Source organism: Alligator mississippiensis, chromosome 2 (genome assembly GCF_030867095.1).
Source record: "Alligator mississippiensis isolate rAllMis1 chromosome 2, rAllMis1, whole genome shotgun sequence".
NCBI lineage: Eukaryota > Metazoa > Chordata > Crocodylia > Alligatoridae > Alligator > Alligator mississippiensis.
In genome coordinates this window covers 59,071,157-59,091,201 of record NC_081825.1, presented here as the reverse complement: position 1 = coordinate 59,091,201, position 20,045 = coordinate 59,071,157, and the positions used below count along the sequence as shown (strand labels likewise).

Below are 20,045 nucleotides of genomic sequence, written 5' to 3'. Positions count from 1 at the left end.
CTTTTTCAGTAATAAAATTAGAATAGACAGTAACTAATTAAGAATTTTGGGGAACTCATCTGGAAAAGTGGTCCTCTCATATCTGGCTGCCTTGTAATAAAAGAAAATTACTAAAAAATGCTATATCAATAGCATTTCACCCCACTTTAAATGTATACATGGTATAGAAACACGCAAATTTTGAAGGGTGTGTCGTCAGTTGGAAGGACTCTACTAAATGTGGCATTACACATGCCAGAATTAAGCTGTTCTGGAAAAAAGGTTGGAGACATGGTGAGGGAACTAACAGTATATCAACTATCAGATAACCCCCTGGCCCTACTGAACTTTCCTGAGAACTCAGCAATATAAGTGTTACAGGGAACTGATCACATCTTCCAGTGACTGCATGAATTGCAACTGCAAAAGCCTGGAAAAGAAGTGATACCCCTAAAATCACTGACTGGGTTAAAAAACAAAACAAACAAACAAACAAAAACCACCTTGGGAAGTTTTAGGATAACTTTTCCATTACTATCAATTCAGTATGCTACAGACCAAAAGACATAAATGCCTACTTGGAAATCTAGCAGAAGTTCTGGAATTTGCTGAAAATAAAAAAATAAAACATAAAATAAAATAAAATAAAAACAAAAACTCTCCTGCCTCCACACCAGGAAGTTTGGAAAACAAGTTTGACTAATGAATTACACATTTTCCATACAGGAATATTCATGCTGTGTACACTCATTTCCATTTTTTTTTCAAATTAAACATTTGTATTCATGGGCGACTGTGTCACCTTAGTCGGGGGGGGGGGGGGGGAAGAGAGGGGAGGGGCACTTGCCCCCTTGTGATCAGTCCCGCTGACCAGGAGGGAGGGTCCCCTCTTGGCCGATCACCACTTCTGGGAGTGGCTGTGATCGCTTCTGGGAACAGCTGTAGCGATCGGCTGGCACTTGCTGGGAGGGCACTGGCGCTCCCGCCTGCCCCCTCTGCCTATCGCCTAAGCAGCGAGCATGACTGGTCAGGGGGTACACTAGCACTCTCAGGGGGTGCATATGTACCCCCCATGCATCGCCACTATTTGTATTTGTTTTTCATCTTTTATTTAGTAGTAGAGTTTTTATTTTTAATCATCTGATACAACAGCTAACATATTCCTAAATAACCATTACTATTATATACCGTGGAGAAAAAGTTATTTGGGTGTTAGGATGTACAGCCGATACAAACACTAAATACAATTAAAAAATCATCATGTTCAATTTTAGCTTCACACACATAAATACTAGGATTACCACCTGTTCTCAAACTCCCAAATGAAGGAAAATATGTGCTGCAATATCTAGGCATAAGAGTATATCCAAGAAGCCACATAGCAGCTCTAAGTAGGGTACATTTGCAAAGATATAAGTGGGATAATTTCTCACCTATGACAAAAACATTGTGTGTGTGTGTGTGTGTGCGCGCGCGTGGGGGGGTGCAGAGGAGGCAGGGGAAGGGAGGAAGGATTTAAAATGTTAAAGAAGGATTGCACCCTATTTTTTCTTTTTTTGTTTGTTTCTCTTACCTTATGTCAGGTGATCCGGCCCTCCCATATCGTTCCTGCCATTTCCTGATGCCTGCACTGGCTTTTCTGGAGGCAGTGCTTGTCTGTGCCTGAGAAGAGGCGCTGTTTCTGGTGAGATAAATTTTCTAGGTCTTTCTTTTCTTGTGTCTCTAACTTTTTTGTTCTTTAAGCTCTTCTTGTGTTCCTGGCTCCTAAACCCTAATGACCCCACACCAATCCCATTCTCTATACTTAGGCCATGCACAAGGGTTCATTTCTTGCCATGGAAAATTTCCACAGCTAGAAATGATTCCTAGAGAGGGAGCTGTACAAGAGTTTACCCTGTAACCACCCAATTTCCTTGCTCCTTGGGCCTTCCCGAGACTAGGATTATCATGGTCAGGGGAAAGTGTGGGCTACTCCAGTCCTCCCATTTCCAAGGGGATTGGAGAAGTGGGCAAAGCCCACTTCTCACTCTGGAGCCCCCAGCCCACTTCCTATACCAGGGACTCCAGTATGCAAAGCAGGCAGGAGGCTTGCAGCACTGTTCCCTCCTCTTGGTGCCCAGAAGCCAAGTGGAGGGAACAGTGGGGCAAAGACTCCTGCCCACTTCTCATTCTAGGGACTCCAGAGTGAGAATCAGGCAGATGCCTGGCAGTGCCATTCCTGGTGCCTGCAAACTGAACAGATGGCAAGGCAAAGACTCCTACCCATCTCTCATACTGGGGGACTCTGATGGGCAAAGAGCTGGAGAGGAGCAGCTCATAGCTGCTCCACCCCTCCCCTCTTGGTTTATGGAAGGAGTGGGAGCAGCTTCCTCTGAGCGGAGCCTTTCCCTATGGCTCTACTACTCCTAGTCCTCGCGATGACTTAACCTGTGGGAAAGCATATTAACATTTATTTTCCCCAGAGAAACTCTCCTCGAAGCAACTTTTAATTGGCTGGAGTAAATTTATTTCTCTCCCAGAATAGCCATTTTTGCTCTGGGAGAAAAAGCTTGAACATCTGTACACTCATGGTTTTTATCGGGAGACTGACAGTTTTCCCAGCAGGAACAGAACATCTGTACATCTCAATCTCATATTCCTCACCTCTCCTTTGTACAGCAGTTAGTGTTAAAAGCTAGCAAGAGTTCTACTGCAATGAAAGTATTGTTGGTAGCAAATTTATAATGATTAGAAAAATTACAGCTGCTAGTGCCTTGTGCTTTAAGAGATTTTTTTTTAAGTGACAGACAGTGATTGTACCTGTGAGCTTACCACCTCAAATAACCCATAGCTAGCTAGAATTCTTATTGTATAGCATTAGAACATTTAATACATTTTTTTATTAAAATACTAACTTGCTGTCAAAAAAGTAGAGTAATACTTTCATAACATATAAATGGTTGGCAAAGAAGGTGGTAGCATAATGATCATTATACAACTGCTACTATATTCTAAAAACAGAGCTTAATCAAAGAAGTAAGCACTGCAAGTGATCCAACCATAATTTACTGACCATATCTCTGCCAGTCATAGTAATCCATAAATTTGTTTCTTTCAAAGTTTCATCTGAGCAATTTTTAGAAATAAAATTTTTCTAGCGCAGAAACTGCTTTAAACGAACTGTGCCCAAAATAATTGACATCAATTATTGAAAGGAGTGACTTTGCCATTTTAAAGGCACGCAGTTATAATGATTTAACTAAAGGCTTTGTCACAGGTTACCTTAAAACAGGCATAAAGGCACTTAAAGTGAGAGCAGACACATTAGTTAAAAGGTATTAAACTGTGATAAGTATCTTCTAAATGTTTTAAAGTTAGCCATTCCAGCTGAGGTTTATCCTTGATCAGTTCTGCCCAAGTCATTCCAGGGAACTGTTAGACAGCTCCCAGGAGATAAAACAATCAATTTGCAGTCCTCCACAATCCCAGAACGCATATGGTCCAGCCACTCTAGACGTTTACAAGATGGAGATGGCTAGTGGTCTCCCCTCCCCACCTACCCCTTCATGATTAGTGCAACCAGGCTGCTCTGGCTCAACTGCTGTGAGAAAGCATGCTTTCCCAGGCTCCAGGGTTTTGCCACATTGAGGCTCCGGACTCATTGTAGATCTACTGGCTTAACTACAACAAGATGCCGTACCAGAAGCCGAGGAAAGCATGTTTTTCCGAGCTCCAGAGTCTCCCTGCCTGGCAGTTCTGCACTCAGCTCCAGTGAGACCCAGGAGCCACAGAAAACATGCTTCCCTGGGCCCAAGGGTCTGGCTGCCCAGCAGGCCTTGCGTTCAGTGAGGAGTAGCTGCAGCTCAGCCAGACCAAAGAGCCCCAAGGAAACTGCTTCCCTAGGGTTCTGTGGTTCTTTCTGGTGTGGCCCACCTGCGCCGAGAGCAGGGCCTCTGGGGCTTAAGCCCTGGAGGCCCCCCACTGAGCACAGAGCTGCTGAATCAGTTTCAGCCAGACCAGAGAGCCCTGGGGAAGCAGCTTCCCTCCCAGGTAACAAGCCTCCCTCCCAGGTACCTTCGCCATGCCCCTGTTCACCAGGCCTTCCAGGGGCAAATCAGTCATGCAGGTCTGAAACAACTTGAAGTCTTCACCTGTGCCTGCTCTGAAACTGCCTTAAATTTATGACATCACAACAATGCACAGATTTCTGACATAATACAGGTAACCAGTGCCAAAGCCCTCAGGTTTATACAGAATAGACAGAAACACATCACAAACCCCTGTTCTAAATAGGTACTGAATGGGATGGAATAGACAAAAAAATATGAATGGCTATGAATATGAATGCTCTGCCACTATGCAAGACAACCATGTATGATTCCCAACAGCTTTCCCCTAAAGCAGGGTTTGGGAACCTATGACCCAAGGGCCAGATCGGCCCATGGAATTATTTAATCCAGGCTGCAGAGTGGGGGTTTGGTGGCAGGGAGCTTTGCCAGCACTGCATCATACCACCCCATGGCTAGGCACTTTTGCCCACGCTGCACCACTGTTAGGCAGCAGAATGAAGTGGCAGCAGGGAGAAGCAATGGTGACTGGGTCCTAGTGCCAACTGGCCTTTGACCCAAGCTGGGTTATTTTAGCCCACCATCAGAAAATGTTGCTGACACTATCCTAAAGAAAACAAGCATTAGGAAACCTCAGTTTCTTGAGGAAGGAAATAAGTCTCAAAGGCTAGGGACAGACATTCAAAAAGCCTGAGCCTGAATTGATTCAATCTTTGCAGGTTAGTCTACCCTGACTAGGCTGAACTGGACAGACACTCTCTCTGGACTGAGGACATTCAGGCACATGCGTGCAGTGGCTCATACTAGAAGCTGGGGGGTGCTAGTGCAGCCCTCCCTTCCCTTGCACTGTACTGAGCTGAGGGGGGGCATGGCCAGGCCCCAGCAGGACCTCTGATTAGGGAGGCCTGACTGTGCCATCCCAGGCTTTTCCCCACTGGCTGCTCAAGGGGCAGGAGGGTTGCCAGTCCCCAGTTAGTACTCCGAGGCAAAGCAGGGGTGTGCAGTACATACATCTGTTGATGATATGGAGCTTTTCAATCTCCCTCCCTGCTTCTTTACACTATCTGCAGCAAACTGACAGGCAAGCAAGGGGCTGATAACGATGATTATCAGCAAAACAATAGCCTCTCTCCATTAGTTCAAACTCTTCTTAAACAGCTTATCAGCTGACCTGCTGATTAGCTCCAAAATGCCCTGAGTGGTCACTGTTCTGTCTGCCTGTCCTAGCAAAACTGGAGACACACACAGACACCTGTCAGCATTAGCTAATATACCACATGCCTAGGGTCCATGGGGCTGCGGTTTGTGCTGTGGGAGATGAGAGGGAGGAGGCATTCCTGCTTAAGCAGTAAACAGCAAGGTGGGGTAGGGGGAATCCAGACAAATGCTGCTGTGCCTGCAGTTTCTGTAGGAGCTCCAGCCAGGGAACAGAGCCAAGGGGCCAGCTCTGCTGTGGAGCAGAGAGCATGCCGGGATGCTGGGGGAGTCTAGTTTATCTTAAACCAGCAAGGGGTCTCGGACAGACATTGCATAAACCGGTTTGAGTCAAATCAGTTAAGTCTGATACTATATTAATAGATTTTAGGGTCGGAAGGGAACTATTAGATAGTCGAGTTCAACCCCCTGCCCTGGACACCCCAGCCAGGTGTTTATCCAATCTCCTCTTAAATAGCTCCAAGGAAGGGGACAGCACCACCTCCCTTGGAAGCATATTCCATATTTTGGCAACTCTCACTAAAAATTTTTTTCCTGATGTCCAATTTAAACTTACTCTCCTTCAGTCTGTGGCCATTGCTTCTAGTTACCCCAATGGGCACCCTGGTAAACACCATATCCCTTATTTCCTGCTGTCCCCCCGATGAGCTTGTAGACAGCCACAAGATCACCTCTCAGCCTTCTCTTACGGTGGCTGAAGAGATTCAGGTCCTTCAAATTGGTCCTCCTAGGGTTTTTCTTGTAGTCCTTTAATGAGATGGGTGGCCCTCCTCTGAACCCTTTCCAGGTTATCTAACATCCCTCTTGAAGTGCAGCGCCCAAAACTGCGGCCTGACCAATGCCGTAGAGGGGAAGTATCACCTCCTTAGCCCTGTTTTTGATGCACCGATTTGTGCAAGAAAGAATGCGGTAAAGCTTTACTTATTGCTTTATCACATGGGTGACTTATGTTCATTTTGGAATCAACTACAACAGCAGAGAGGGATCTCAGAGTTGTGCTACTCAGTATAGTACCTTCTAGGGTATATGTGCGTTGATGCTTCTTCCTCCCTAGATGCAACACATGGCACTTATCTTTGTTATACTGCATCCTATTCTGTTCTGCCCACTTACCCAGCCTATCCAAATCCGCCTGGATTCGCTACCTGCCCTCTAGTTTATTTAACTCACCTCATAGTTTGGTGTCTTTCATTCAACCAGGTTTATCTCAAACCAGTTTCAACTATTCTCAGACTGGTTTATGTGCACTGAATATCTGTTCTGTTACAGGTTTAAACCAGTTTCTGATCACTTAAACCAGTTTATGTGTAATGTCGGTCCATAGCTCTCCAAAAAATCTCTGATTAACAAAACAATGGACTGACGTTACTACCCCTAAAAACTCGGAAGAAATGGAGCTTCAATTTCAGGTAAGTGGCTTGACAGACAATGAAGTAGGCAGGCAAAACTGGAAAAAAGGAAGAGGCCTAGCATGAGATATTTACCCTAGCTAAAGTATACCTAAAAGCCTCCTAATAAAAGGAAAAAAAAAGCAATGTACACACATATTCACACAACGGGCCCAATAAACTAACAAGGCACTATCACATAAGCCCGTACAATCTCCATCTGCCACTATAAATACTTTCTACAATTTTTAGTCTGCATGGATATTTAATTAAAAGCCTAGTATCATAACAGTATACTAAAGTGATCTAAACTATTTGAAACACCAATACAATAATGAGCTGTATACACAAGGAATCATATCTTGTTGCAACAGCGGAACTGCATACAGTTCTAGAGGGATCATCCTAGGATACTGTGTTCTGTTTGGGGAATTTCATTACCAAAAGCAGACTGACTATATAGTTTAGAGAAGAAAGATAAGCATTATTAAAGGCTTGAAAGATGTGTCACTGAAGAAAATTTCTAGAATGGATGCTGGAAGAGAAATTACTTAGGCTGTACAAGGAGTACTAGAACAAAAAACAAGAGAGAGAAAAAATTTAGGTTGAATATCAAGCAATTATTTCTCTCTGAGATACAGATAGCTGCTAAATAGCCTCTTAAGGAATGCTTCCTGGCTTGAATATTTAAAATAAGTATGGACAAATTATTAAAAACGAACAGCAGAGAATAACCTTGAAGTGATAAGGAGTAGAATTGCATATTCCAATACATTTCTCCTCCAATTACTTACAATTCTATGCTAAAATACCTTCAGGTTTGTCAAGTGGCCAATAGAACGCTTTCCAGGACAGTTTTGGTTACCAGTACAAAATAGAAGCACCGTGAACTTGGTTATTTTTGGATTGAGTCAATTACAAAACATGACAAAACTTAAAATTGAAGGGGGGAGGAACAAGAGATCATAAAAAATAAAAATTCAGTAACAAAGTTATTCCCTTGTGTTTGTAGGAAAGAATACAAACTTCAGTTAAGTGCATGAAAACAAAAGCTACCTGGCATGGAAGGGAATATGTACTAGGAGCCCTTTGAGCTTCTTTAAGTTGTAGCATTACTAACCTTAATTTTGTTTATTTAGAGAAAAAAAAAAACAGGTGGGAGAAGGTACAAAAGGACATTTTTCTGGTTCACACATACTTTTTAAATAGCCAGTCTAACTGTACATAAACAGTACTACATATTCAACATTATGACTTTCATTGTCTTATTTTTTCTTCATCTGTGCTCAAATCTCCACTTTTTTTTTTTTTAAAGTAGCACAGGAATAGAACTATACAAACCAAAAGGCTTCCCCCACAGAGCTGGTTGTAGACTAGAAATGAGTAGGATCACACTTTCTTTTATTTTTCAATTATTAAGAAATGTACTCATGTTTTGTTTCCTCCCCTCCCCCCAAACAGGTCACAATATTTAAGCACACATAGGTAACAAGAAAAAATTTAAAAAACCCCAACATTTTACATCAAGTTATAAAATCAAGACTTTCCAACTGACCTGTTTGGAATTCCTGATTTGAAAAGGGGTGGAGGAGATGTGAAATCAGCTTTGATTGGCTGCAGTATCACATCCTTTTCCATGTTTCCAGTTCTGCCCTGCTGGACCTTTAAATAAATGTTTCAACATTAGCTTGACATGAGAAGTTGAACAGTGCTATTTCTCATCATACACTGAAAGAAAACAGATCACATGAGCACAATTTCAACAAAATTAAAACTAGCACTCCTGCAAGCAGTTAAATTCCATATGTTATAAGAATGTTATTTGCTGGGAATTATTTGTGACAAGTCTTTTGCAAAGAAATTCTTCATCAGGTGAACCAGTTAAGTGTCTATGAAATTTATAGATAAAAAAAACTAAGCAAAAAAGTGAGCTCAATCCATTTACCCATTTTAATGAAAGCCATTAAAACCTAAATAACCACTTCACTTCAGTGTCACATCAAGAGGATTCTATTTATTCACATACCACATATACCTTCCCCCTGAAAACAAGCCATCCATAATTATGGTGTAAGTTCTAAACAAGGAACCTGAGTTCCAAGCCAGAATGGAGGCTAGGACTATGCTCAGCACCTGCTCACCCTGAGCTCAGTTCTTCTGCTACAAGGAAGTGAGGTACACTCCTAGTCTTCAGCACCATTCTCCCTCCCCCTCTACTGAAGGGCCAAGAGAAAATTCAACCATCTTACAAGCCCTGTTGGTAATTAAATAGGGGGAAGGGAAGTGACTCCACTCCTGTGCCATGAAGCTGGAGAGTTCAGCCCTGGGTGAGCCAGCACCATGATAGGTAAGAGACTGGAAAAAATCTTTTCTTCTTTATTCTGCCTTCCCAAAACAAGACGTATGTCTTATTCAGGGGTATGTGGTATGCAAATACATACAGGTCTATGATCTATATACTTGGACCAAGGAGCTACTGTCATTTATAGGTGTGAGGGGCAAGAAATTAGGAAAGGCAGACTGCAAGATTTTGGGTTTGTGTTTTTTTTTTTTTAAATAAAGCTGTGCAGAACATTTGGTGTCATTTGGTGTACTTCCAATACCTATTTTTCCAACTTGTCAGCCGATAGCAGCATATTATATATGCAGAAAACACATACAGTTTTATTGGGTAAATATGCCAACATGAAGAACAAAACAGAAGTGATTCAGCAGTAGAATGGACATATTAACACCTTTCACCTTTGAAAAAACAACAGAAGTAGAATCAATTGCACAAGAAAAAAAAAGAAACCTGCATAGCCTTTCTTTAAAATCCTGCAGGAAAAAATGCATGAGTAAAAGAAGTGGCTTAAGAACCAGAATTTTAAATTCTGAAAAAGGAATATAGCTTAAAAAACAGAAACAAAAGAAGTGCTGGTTAGGCCTCAGCTACAGTAGCGCGTCCTGTCTGAGCATTTTAAGTTGTACACAAGGAAACTGAAGAACATGCGTCAAGTTACAAAGATAAAGGAGATCAAAAGTAAGCAATATGGAGGAAAGGCTGAAGGAACTCAGGATGTTTAGTAGGCCTGTGCGAAGTGGCTAGTATTCACTTCAGATTCAGATTCGGCTGATTCAGGGGACAGTGATTTGATTCGGTGATTTGAATCACTGTCCCAAATCGATTTGGCCGAATCCAATTCGGAGATTCAGTCGCACCTCTAAATCAAATAGGCCCCATGCACCACCTGCTCTCCCAGCCCTGTCAATGGCTGCCCCCTGCCTCCCCCCAACCCTGGTCCCAGCCTGTCATGAGCCCCCACCCCTCGCCTGCTCTCCCAGCCCGTGTCCCAGCTCCTTAAAAAAAAAAAAAAGCCCCCAATCACCAGCTGCTGTCAGGTAGGCGGGGCGATCCCCACTGCCCCCCTGCTGTGTGGGCGGCTCTGCCATGAGCCCCCATCCCCCACCTGCTCTCCCAGCCCCATCCCCATGACTACCCCACCCAGCCCCAGCATCAGCTCTTAAAAAAAAGGCCTGCACTCACTGGCTGCTGCCAGATGGGGAAGGGCAATCCTCACTGACCCATGCTGTGTGCGGGGGGGAGGGGGCTCTGTCACGAGCCTCTAGAAGCCCCGATGGCCATTGCAGCAGCTGGTGAATGCAGGGGTGTTTTTTTTTAAAGAACAGGGAGCTGGGGCCAGGTGGGGCAGCCATGGAGGGGGCTGGGAGAGCAGGCAGGGGATAGGGGCTAGTGGCAGAGCCCCCCCCACAACATGGGGCAGTGGGGATAGTCCCCTCTGCCAGGCAGCAGATGGTGAATAGGGGCTTTTGTTTTGTTTTTTAAAGAACCAGGAGCTGGGTCTGGGCAGGGCAGCCTTGAGGCGGTGTTAGAGGAGCAGGCAGGAGATGGGGCCTGGCGGCAGTTCCCCCCCCCGGTCCCCTTCCCCCTCCTCCAGCCCCCACCCCTTACTTACTTGCATGGAGTCTGGGTCCAGGTCCCTGCGGCAGCAAGCGGGTACTGCTCCAATCTCCTAAGATCTCCGAATAAATTCGGAAAAGATTTGGAGAGCTCCAAATCAATTCAGAACTTTTTAATGGTCTCCTGATTCGATTCGGATTGAGAGATTCGGCCACTGAATTGGACCAAATCTCCTCTGAATTGAATCAGCACCCGAAGCTTTGCGCAGCCCTTATGTTTAGCTTCCATCTGGTAATGATAGTAAGGGATGACATGGTAGCAGTTTTCAAACATTTGTCATAAAGATGGAGAAATATTGTTTTCCCTTGCCACAGAAGGCAAGACAAAGGGGAAGGGACTTCAGCTTCAGCAAAGATTTAGATGAAATTTCAGGAAAAACTTCCTAACTGTAAGAATAATAGAAACATGGATAAAACTAATCTCCAAACATTGTGGAACCTCCCTCTTTGGACGTTTTTAAGAAGGAGATAAATAAGCATCAGTCTGGTTCAGGAACAGCAAATCCAGCATTTGTGAAGGCGTTACATTAGCTGACTCTCAAGGCTATCCACCAAGCCTGTGATTCTGCAATTCTGTGTTTTGTTACATAATACAGCTTCTACTCTCTAGTTTTCAATATTCATAAAAATAAATGTTCCACTTATGAATAAAAGTTACTGGATAGCTGCTGAGACACAAATATTTACAAATCTGGATTTTAGCTGAACTGTGGTACACTTTTTCATATGCTCTGATATTTCAGCTTTTCATCAGCAAAGTGACATGCTAATTTCACATAGGCCCACCAGTCCACCTGTGTACAAAAAGGTAAACAAGGCCCTTCGACTGCAAGCTGTTCAAGGTATGGACTATATCTTCATTTACCTTGTTATATAGAACAGTTTTAGTGCTTTAGTAAATAGTAATAAAAACGAACAGTTTAGGATTCTTAAAACTAATTGGTATGTCCCAGTTTAAGTAGAAATCACTGTAGAGATATTTCCAAGTAATTAGTAGTACATTTCGCTTTTTGGAGTGGGGCCATCTTAGCTTTTAAACCAAAAATTTTATTATAAGTTTTCTGGCATTAATCCAACATCAAAACACTGACATAACCATTTCTACATACCACCATACATATACAGTAGCTCACATTAAAAAAAAAAAGTTCAAATTTTAATGAATTACCTTCCCAGAGCATGAACATACATTTAAAAATCCTGCAGGAAAAAAATTAAACTTACCTCAAAGAGCGACTAGATTTCTTCCCCCTGGGATGAGCTTCAAACCTCAAGCCCCAAATTCAGTTGAGGCAGTTTTTAAGTTGGAAAACTTAACTATCCCCCCGAAAAGACTAGGAGTATCAGAAGATTTTGCTCTTTTAACAGTCAGCTGCAATGGGAGACCACATCCTTCTACTGCCTTATCCCTTCCTGAACTCTAGCATGATAAGCAAGGAGAATGGAAAAACTACGGAAGCTTATATCCTCTCTGGGGCAGAAAAACAAAGACACTGTAGTGCAGTGGTTCTTAATGTTTTTAGGCCCAAGGCACCCCTCAGAAAATTTCAGCACTTAGATTTCACTTGTTTGGATTTTTTTTACTAAGAAAAAATTAATACTGCAATTCTTCTGTTACAAAGAACTCAGAAAGACTTCAACAGGTCAAAATATTTTTAATGCTATGAATTCCTATTTGAAATCTCTGGGTTTATCTTGTGAATCATGTTTGGACACCTAACAATGCTAACACTGCATGGCACCCTTGAAAGATGCTCAAGTCACACCAGGGTGCCACGGCATCCTGTCTGAGGATCACTAACTTAATGCACGGGTGTTAAAGATATGGCCCACAGGCTGTACAGGGTCTTGGCCTGACCTCACACACTGCATGTGGCACATGCTGGCCTGGGCCCTGCACACTGCATGCGGAGCTTGCCTCACTGGGGCCAGATCATACCCACAGACTGTCACCGCATCCTGAAGCCAGCATCCTGGGTTGGCGCAGATGCGTCAAAGTGTGCACTCCATGAGCACCACGTGCAGCATGAGCATGGGTCTGATCTAGCCCACAGACTGGTCCCATGCAACTCACCTGGCCCAGAGGACCAGATGAGTTTGATACCCCTACCCTCATGGATACTGAAGCAATAGAAGAGAGGAAAAAACAGAACCAAAAATGCCTGGCTACAAATTGGAGTCTCTCCTGCAGTAACTTGCAGCAGAGGGATAGCAATTGACAATTCTGAACCAATTTAATAAGGGCTCAATGAGATTTACCCTGGATAGTAAATAAGAAATTATAAAAAATAAAATAAAATAACTGGTACTATAGTTCAATATAGAGACTTATACTATGAGAAGGCTGAATATGAAATAAAGAGCTGTTTTAAAAAAGGGAAAGCTAAACCTTCACTCTAATATGCTAAACACAAATACAGATAGCTACTGTTTTATTTCTAATACAGTGTAATTCTCTTGCAGATGACTATCAGATGGACAGAAAGTATAGTACAGCCAATTAAAATTAGACAACAGAAAAAACTGAGACTCATTTTCATACCTTAGACTCGCCAAGAAAGAAAATTACAAACCAAAGTAAAAGCTACAAGGCTGCAGAAACAAAAATCATGCCATACTTTACAAAGCTTCCCAAGCACATTTGCATGAATTTAATCTGCATGAACAAACAAACTGTAACTAAAAAGAAAACCACGACAAAGCAAGAAGTTTCATCTGCCATTTGTTAGTGCAGCAGTGATGACAAAACAAGAACAATATTATTAATCAACAAATTTGTAAAATTAATTGAGTCACCAGTGTAAAATGAGAGCTTAGAAAAATAGCTGTGTCCACTTCAATCTCATCTCTGTCACTTGGTAGTGGTATGGGTAGCAATACTCAACAAAACTGAGAGCAACTAACAAAAGCTTACTAAAATTCACCTTAAAAAGATTGTATCTGCCATCTTGAATCTCTGCACCTGGTGTTACTTCCATAATATTGTCTTCGGCCTAAGTTAAATAACATATTGCCCATTAAAATACCAGACTAACACATGGTTACAAGCCTGACTAACTAGCCTGTGCCATTAACCACACAAATAGTCAATGAAGTGATGGAGAAAGACTCTGGATTTCAAAAGAGAAAGGTGACTGAACTCCTAAACAAAGATACTGTACCAGACAGAAAAGCAAAAACTAAATAACATCACATCAGCTTTACTGGGGGGGGATAGTATTTACTTATTACTGAATTCCACATAAATGTTATTAATTACCATGATTTTATTTGAAGCTGAGGTAAGTGGTAAAATTTCAAGACCCATTCGTATCCTCTTTTGTTTTTCACAGTAAGCTTTCCAAGTATCTTCATTAAACCCATAGTTGAAATAATCAGAGAGATCAGCACCTTCAAACCAAAGAGTTCAAAATTTAAGAATTAAGCACACGTAGATGTTTTTTAATTTTTATTTTTGCTTTTGTTTATAGAACAATAAAATCAGAAATCACAGCAAAGGTGTATTGTTAGGGAATACAACTTCCTTAATACTAAACTATCTGCAAGATCCTAATGAGTACACTTCAAGTATGTGGAGCAAGTTGCACACTATGTTTCAAACTATGCAGAGTTCAGTCTCATAAGCATTATCAAAAGAAATGTGTGTCTTGTACTTCTTTTGTGGACAATTTTCATTTTCAAAGCAATGTAAAAACAATGCATTAAAAATAAAAAAGGAGGGAAAAAAGCTAAAATTATGGCTAGAACACAACAGGCACATGCAGTCATTTTGAGAGTTACCCATCTCATTCCTCTGCATGGCCTGTGGGCCAGATTCAATCTGCAGAGCTGGGGAGCACGGTCTGCCACAGAATTCAGGGTTTCTTGACTCTAGTGGACACGGCCATCAGCAGCAGCCTCCTGGGCCTACACTCTGCCTGAATGCAGCCCCTGGCTGCCATCCAGCCCTGAACCCTGCACTTTTTTCCTTTATTGTTTCTTGACCATGCAGACATGAAGTCTTTGGCAACCAACCTGAAATAATTAGGTATTTCCCAAGATCACTCAGAATAGCAATTTATTAATTATCTGTTAATTTAGTTATAAATGTGTAGGGCATTTTACCACTATCCTGAGTGATTAGGAAGAGAAGCTATTCAAAGTATCTATTAAATAATTATATTTCATTTGACTTGCACAGTATTGTGTGATAAGACGGATAACTCACAGTTATATAAAAATATCAATCAGAAATATTACCTGGCTTTCTCCAAGGTTTATCTTCAAAAGAATCTAAATCTACTTCCAGAAGTGGAACACCATTAATGCTTCCTGGTGCATCAAGATCTACCCCTTTAACTTTTCCACCTAAAAAGAAAAGTCGTAAAAAGTACAGTTTAAGTCTTTAAACATGAATTTTAATTAATCCAACACAATGAGTTTAAGTTTTCAATTTTAATAAAGACATACTACAATTTTAGTATTATCAACAGTTTATATAACATGTTAGTTAGATAACACCACACTGGTGTGCTAGGTGTTTTAGAGACAACTACAAAACAGAGTACTCTTTCAAAGATTATAAGTAATCTAAATAAAATACATTTGTTTTCTACTTTAAAAACTTTTTATATTTTAAATGCATCTATGCCAAAGTACACATAATTTTAAGTGGCTTTTCACCAAATTCACCTGTGTAATAGTTGTGCTTTTCGCACAAAATGTTGTGTTCATTATCCACATCCTAGAGCAGGATAATGGGCTGTCTAACTATCAACCTGTGGGCTGCATGAGGCTCACAAGGGGTTAATGTGCAGCCCCAGAGCTCCCACCCAGCTGTCACTCCTCCATACTCCCCTTTCTAACTCTAGCTTCAGCTTCCTGTCCCTATTTCAAGGCACTGTGCAGCCCACAAGGCCAGGGGAGCCTGTAACCCAGGATACTGGAGCCAGCAACTAGAGTGCTATGGCTGGCAAGGTCATCCACGTAGCACAGTGCAGTAGGAAGGGTAGGGGGTGCACCCATGCCCTGTGCTGGTGTGGCCCCTGGCTGCTTAAAGTTGGACAGCCCTATCCTAGAAAGTCATAGCAGTAAATGAAAGTTGTAATGCTGTGGTTGAACATCCATCTGCACTGCCTTCATTCTACACAATTTTGGAGATGAGAGAATGCAGAATGGATGGTACGTACAACACGCTATAGGTTTCCCTTGTGAATGCAATTCATTCTTCAACAAATAATGTTTTTTAAGAATAATATCTTTTAAATCTGTTTCTTTAGAAAACTGCTTCAGCCATTACAGGGGTGTAGCATGCTGCAGGCCTCAGGGGCTGCAGCCCAGCTGGAAGCAGACAGAGAATAGATTTCATAGACATTAGGGCTGTAAGGGACCTCGAAGATCATCAGGTCCAGTCGCCGAATAATTACAAGCCTGCCTTGACCGACTGGGCCAGGTGATGATGATGATAACTGGCTGGCACCACAGGAGTTAAAGGGCTCCCAGGGAAGGGAGCTAGAGGGAGAGAAGGGGGAGGGGAGGGGCTGCATGGCTAGTAGCTGCAAGACCAAGCCAGGGACTCTTCCAGGAAAAGGATGAGAAGGTTTGAGGGTTATAAGAAGGGCTGTGAAGCTAAAGGCTGCTGCAGTGAGCCAGGGAACTCCCCCTCCAGAAGGAAAGATGGGCCACTGGGATGGTGAGGAAACAGCACAGAGCTGGAATCATCCTCTAAGGGTCTGGGAAAAGACCCTACGTTGCAAGTTACCCCTTGGTTGACTATGTTTTTGCTTGTTTCCTGATTGCTGGTTTATGCATGTGGTGTTTCTTCTGAGGAAAAGGTGCACAGGAAAATTTAGACCTTGCGAGTAAACAGCTATTCTACTACGTGCAGTAGAGAAGGTGAGAGACTTTAAAAAGTGAACTCCAGAATGAAGATGCCAGAGGGAAAGCAGTGTACTGAGGTACCTGTTACTAGAGTGCCTTGACCTCAAATTGGGGGAAATAGAGGCTAAGCACAAACAGGAGCTCGAGAACTGAGAAAGGAGCTGGCCAGACTTGCTGCTCAGTGTGAGATATCTCAGGAGGAGAGGCAGAAACTAGCAAAGCAGGTGGAGACCAAGTGCCACGTTTGCAAGAGGAGAGACAGAGGTGACAACCTTAAAAAGCCAAGCCCTGCACTTAGAAGCAGAGATGGAAAGGGCTAAAGTGAGGTCATCCACAGTCCCACAACAATGAGCAGAGAACCCGAGTCCTTTCAAGTGAGATAGGGAAGCAGCCAATCTGGGGGAGGATCAAGACCCAAGAGAAGATCCTCAATAAGACCACACCCATAAGGAAGGGTCGCAGAAACCCAAGCGATTTAGGTAGTACTGCTGGAGGTGAGCGAGAGAGGCATGAATGACAGAGAAGCCTATTTTCAGGGGCAGCCTCCATAGGAGAGACACCCTGGAGAAAAGAGGGCAGTAGTAGAGTCCACTGATGCCAAAAATGAGGGAGATGAAAAAATACCTTGAGGGGGCATTGTGGGGTTGAGAGATGGGGAAGAGACCACAGAGGAAACAACAAAGGGGCCAGGTCCATCCAACTGAGTACCAAGAGTCCAAGCCTGCATCCAACAGGGTGGACTCAGGGCAAGAGAAAAGCAAGGCCTACCAGAAAGCAGACAGCCCAACTCCAGAGACCCGAGTCTGGGCCTGGGCACAGGCCAGGAGAAAATTTAATTGAACCCCAAGGCCAAAAGGTAGGCTGCCCAAAGGGATTAGGGGTGGTTTCAAGTGTGGGGGTTGTGGACACAGGGCAAGGCCATGCCCCTGGACTGAAATGTGGAATTCTCACATTCAGAGTGGACCCCCTTGTAAAATAAAAAGGGGTGTGGGACTTCTGGAGGGAAAAATGAGAGATTGTTTGGGGGGAAACATCCACAGGAACTGAAGCCAGTAGACACGAGGACTGACAGCCTCAGATCCAGCGTGTTTGCGAGTAATCTGTGCTTCCAGGTCAGCTGGAAGAGACTGAAACAACTGTTCCACAGTTGGCAGGAACTGCAAGGTATGCTGATATATGGAAGAATAAGGAGGAAAGCCGAGGAATAGGAACAGTTAACTCCAAACATCCAATGGAAGCCTATCAAGCAATCACCATGTTTAATGGACAACTATTGTGTGGCAGGCCCATGTGGATAAAGATAGAAAGAGAGAATGCCAGCTAGAGGTCTGGGAGGGGTTACCACCACCTTGGGACCTAAGGAACTTTGGGGTAGGACTTGGGCTTGGAAGGAAGCCCTGGGGGTGGCTGGGGAGTCACCTGACTGGAAGGGGCCAGGCTTGGGAACCATATGAGCTCAGGGCTGGAGTCAGGGCAGTCAGTCTGGCCCTGCAGGCAGCAGGGAGAGGAACTCCTGAGCAGGATGGCTGCAGGAGAGCAACTGACTGATACCTGCCCTGCCCTGAGAACTGTGGGTAAGAGGCAGATAAGACCAGGCCCATGGAGCAGGGGGAACTAAGAGGAATGATTTCATAGACATTTGGCTGGAAGTGACCCCGGAGGATCATCGAGTCCAGCCTCCTGCCCAAGGGGCAGGAAGTCAGCAAGGATCATAGCATCCCAGCAAGATAAGCATCCAAACGTGTCTTGAAGGTGTTCAAAGTGGGTGCTTGAACCACCTCCGGCAGCAGTCTATTCCAAACCTTGGGGGCTCGGACAGTGAAGAAGTTCTTTCTTATGTCCAGCCTGAATTGGTTGCAGCGGAGTTTGTGACCGTTCGATCTTGTCATCCCTTGGGGGGCTCTGGTGAACAGACATTCCCCCAGATCCTGATGAGCACCCCTGATAAACTTATAGGTGGCCATCAGATCACCCCTGAGCCTGCGCTTTTCCAGGCTGAATAGCCCCATGGCTCTCAGCCTCTCATCATAAGGTCTGTTTTCCTGACCTCTGATCATGCACATGGCTCTCCTCTGCACCCTCTCAAGCTTCTCCACATCCTTTTTGAATTGTGGAGCCCAAAACTGGACGTAGTACTTCAGCTGCGGCCTCACCAAGGCCAAGTACAGTGGGAGAATGACATCCCGGGATTTGCTTGAGAAGCATCTATGGATGCAAGCCAGCGTTTTGCTTGCTTTACTAGCCGCAGCATCACACTGAAGGCTCATGTTCATCTTGTGGTCAATCATGACCCCCAAGTCCCTTTCATCTGTAGTGCTAACCAGTGTAGCACTACCGAGCCTATAAGCATGCTGCAGGTTTTTCCTCCTGAGGTGGGGAACCTTGCATTTTTCGGTGTTGAACACCATCCGGTTCTCATCCGCCCATTTCATGAGTCTGTCCAGATCTGCCTGGATCACCCTCCTATCCTCAGGTGTGGATGCTTTACCCCAGAGTTTGGTGTTGTCAGCGACCTTGGCCAGTCCACTTCTGACACCAATGTCCACATCATTGTGGATGTTAAATAGTATGGGCCCTAGGACAGAGCCTTGAGGGACCCCACTGGTCACAGCACACCAAGACGATTGGCTCCTGTCGACCACCACCCTCTGGGTCCTATCGCGGAGGCAGTTGCCCAGCCAGCGGATAGTGGTGATGTCAAGGCCGCAGTTAGCCAGTTTGGCCAAGAGGTGATCATGGGAAACCAGATTGAAGGCTTTTTTAAAGTTGAGGTATACAACATCAATCTCTTCCTCCTTGTCCAGGTGATAAGTCACCTGGTCATAAACGGAAATGAGATTGGTCAAGCAAGACCTACCCGCACCAAGCCCATGCTGGGTATCCCTCAGGATATTGCCTTCAGCTAGTCTGTTAAGGATGGTCTCCCTGGTAACCTTTCCTAAGACCTTCCTCAGGATAGAGGTCAGGCTGATGGGCCTGTAGTCCACCGGACCTACTTTTCTCTCTTTCTTGAAGATGGGCACGACATTGGCCCTCTTCCAATTGTCGGGCACTTCACCAGCGCGCCAAGAGCTCTCAAAGATGTGTGCCAGGGGCTGAACTATGATGCTCGCCAGCTTCCTGAGTACCCTTGGGTGTAACCCATCAGGGCTGGCTGACTTGAAGGTATCCAGCCTGTCAAGGTGTTCCTTCACAAGGTCAGCTTCAATGGAGGGCAAGGAATCTCCCTCACCTGGGCCTCCCTGACCCATAGTGGGCAGGGCCGTGCCATGGGACTGGTGAAAAACTGATGCAAAGTACCCATTTAGCAAGTTCGCTTTTTCCTGGGTGTCAGTTGTCCCATCTGGTTTAGCAGGGGTCCAATGTTGTCCTTGCTTGTTCTCCAGCTCTCCACATATCTAAAAAAGGACCTTTTATTTTCCTTGATATTTGTAGCTAGCTGGAGTTCCATCACAGCCTTGGCTTTTCTGATTTGCTCTCTGCAAGTCCGGACCAGAGCAGAGTATTCCTCCTTGGTGGAAGTTCCAGTCCTCCATCCTATGTAGGTCTTCCTTTTAAGGCTCAGGAGGTCCGCCAGTTCCCTGGAGAGCCAAGGGAA

General features: G+C 44.0%; 1 protein-coding gene across 10 annotated transcripts in view; it reads right to left on the bottom strand.

Moving 5' to 3' along the window:
• Positions 1-20,045, bottom strand: part of FIP1L1 (factor interacting with PAPOLA and CPSF1) — a 75,086-nt gene that overhangs the window by 42,174 nt on the left and 12,867 nt on the right. For 5 of the 10 annotated variants that reach the window (XM_059721738.1, XM_019477769.2, XM_059721739.1 and 2 more), the window contains exons 6-9: positions 14,828-14,935; positions 13,848-13,978; positions 8,184-8,290; positions 1,553-1,660 (exon numbers count right to left, since the gene is read on the bottom strand). In XM_059721738.1, coding sequence (XP_059577721.1) covers positions 1,553-1,660; positions 8,184-8,290; positions 13,848-13,978; positions 14,828-14,935 — 454 coding nt within the window. Of the gene's footprint in view, positions 1-1,552; positions 1,661-8,183; positions 8,291-13,512; positions 13,582-13,847; positions 13,979-14,827; positions 14,936-20,045 lie in introns of all 10 variants that reach the window. The other 5 variants (XM_059721746.1, XM_059721744.1, XM_059721740.1 and 2 more) reach the window with 3 other exon arrangements.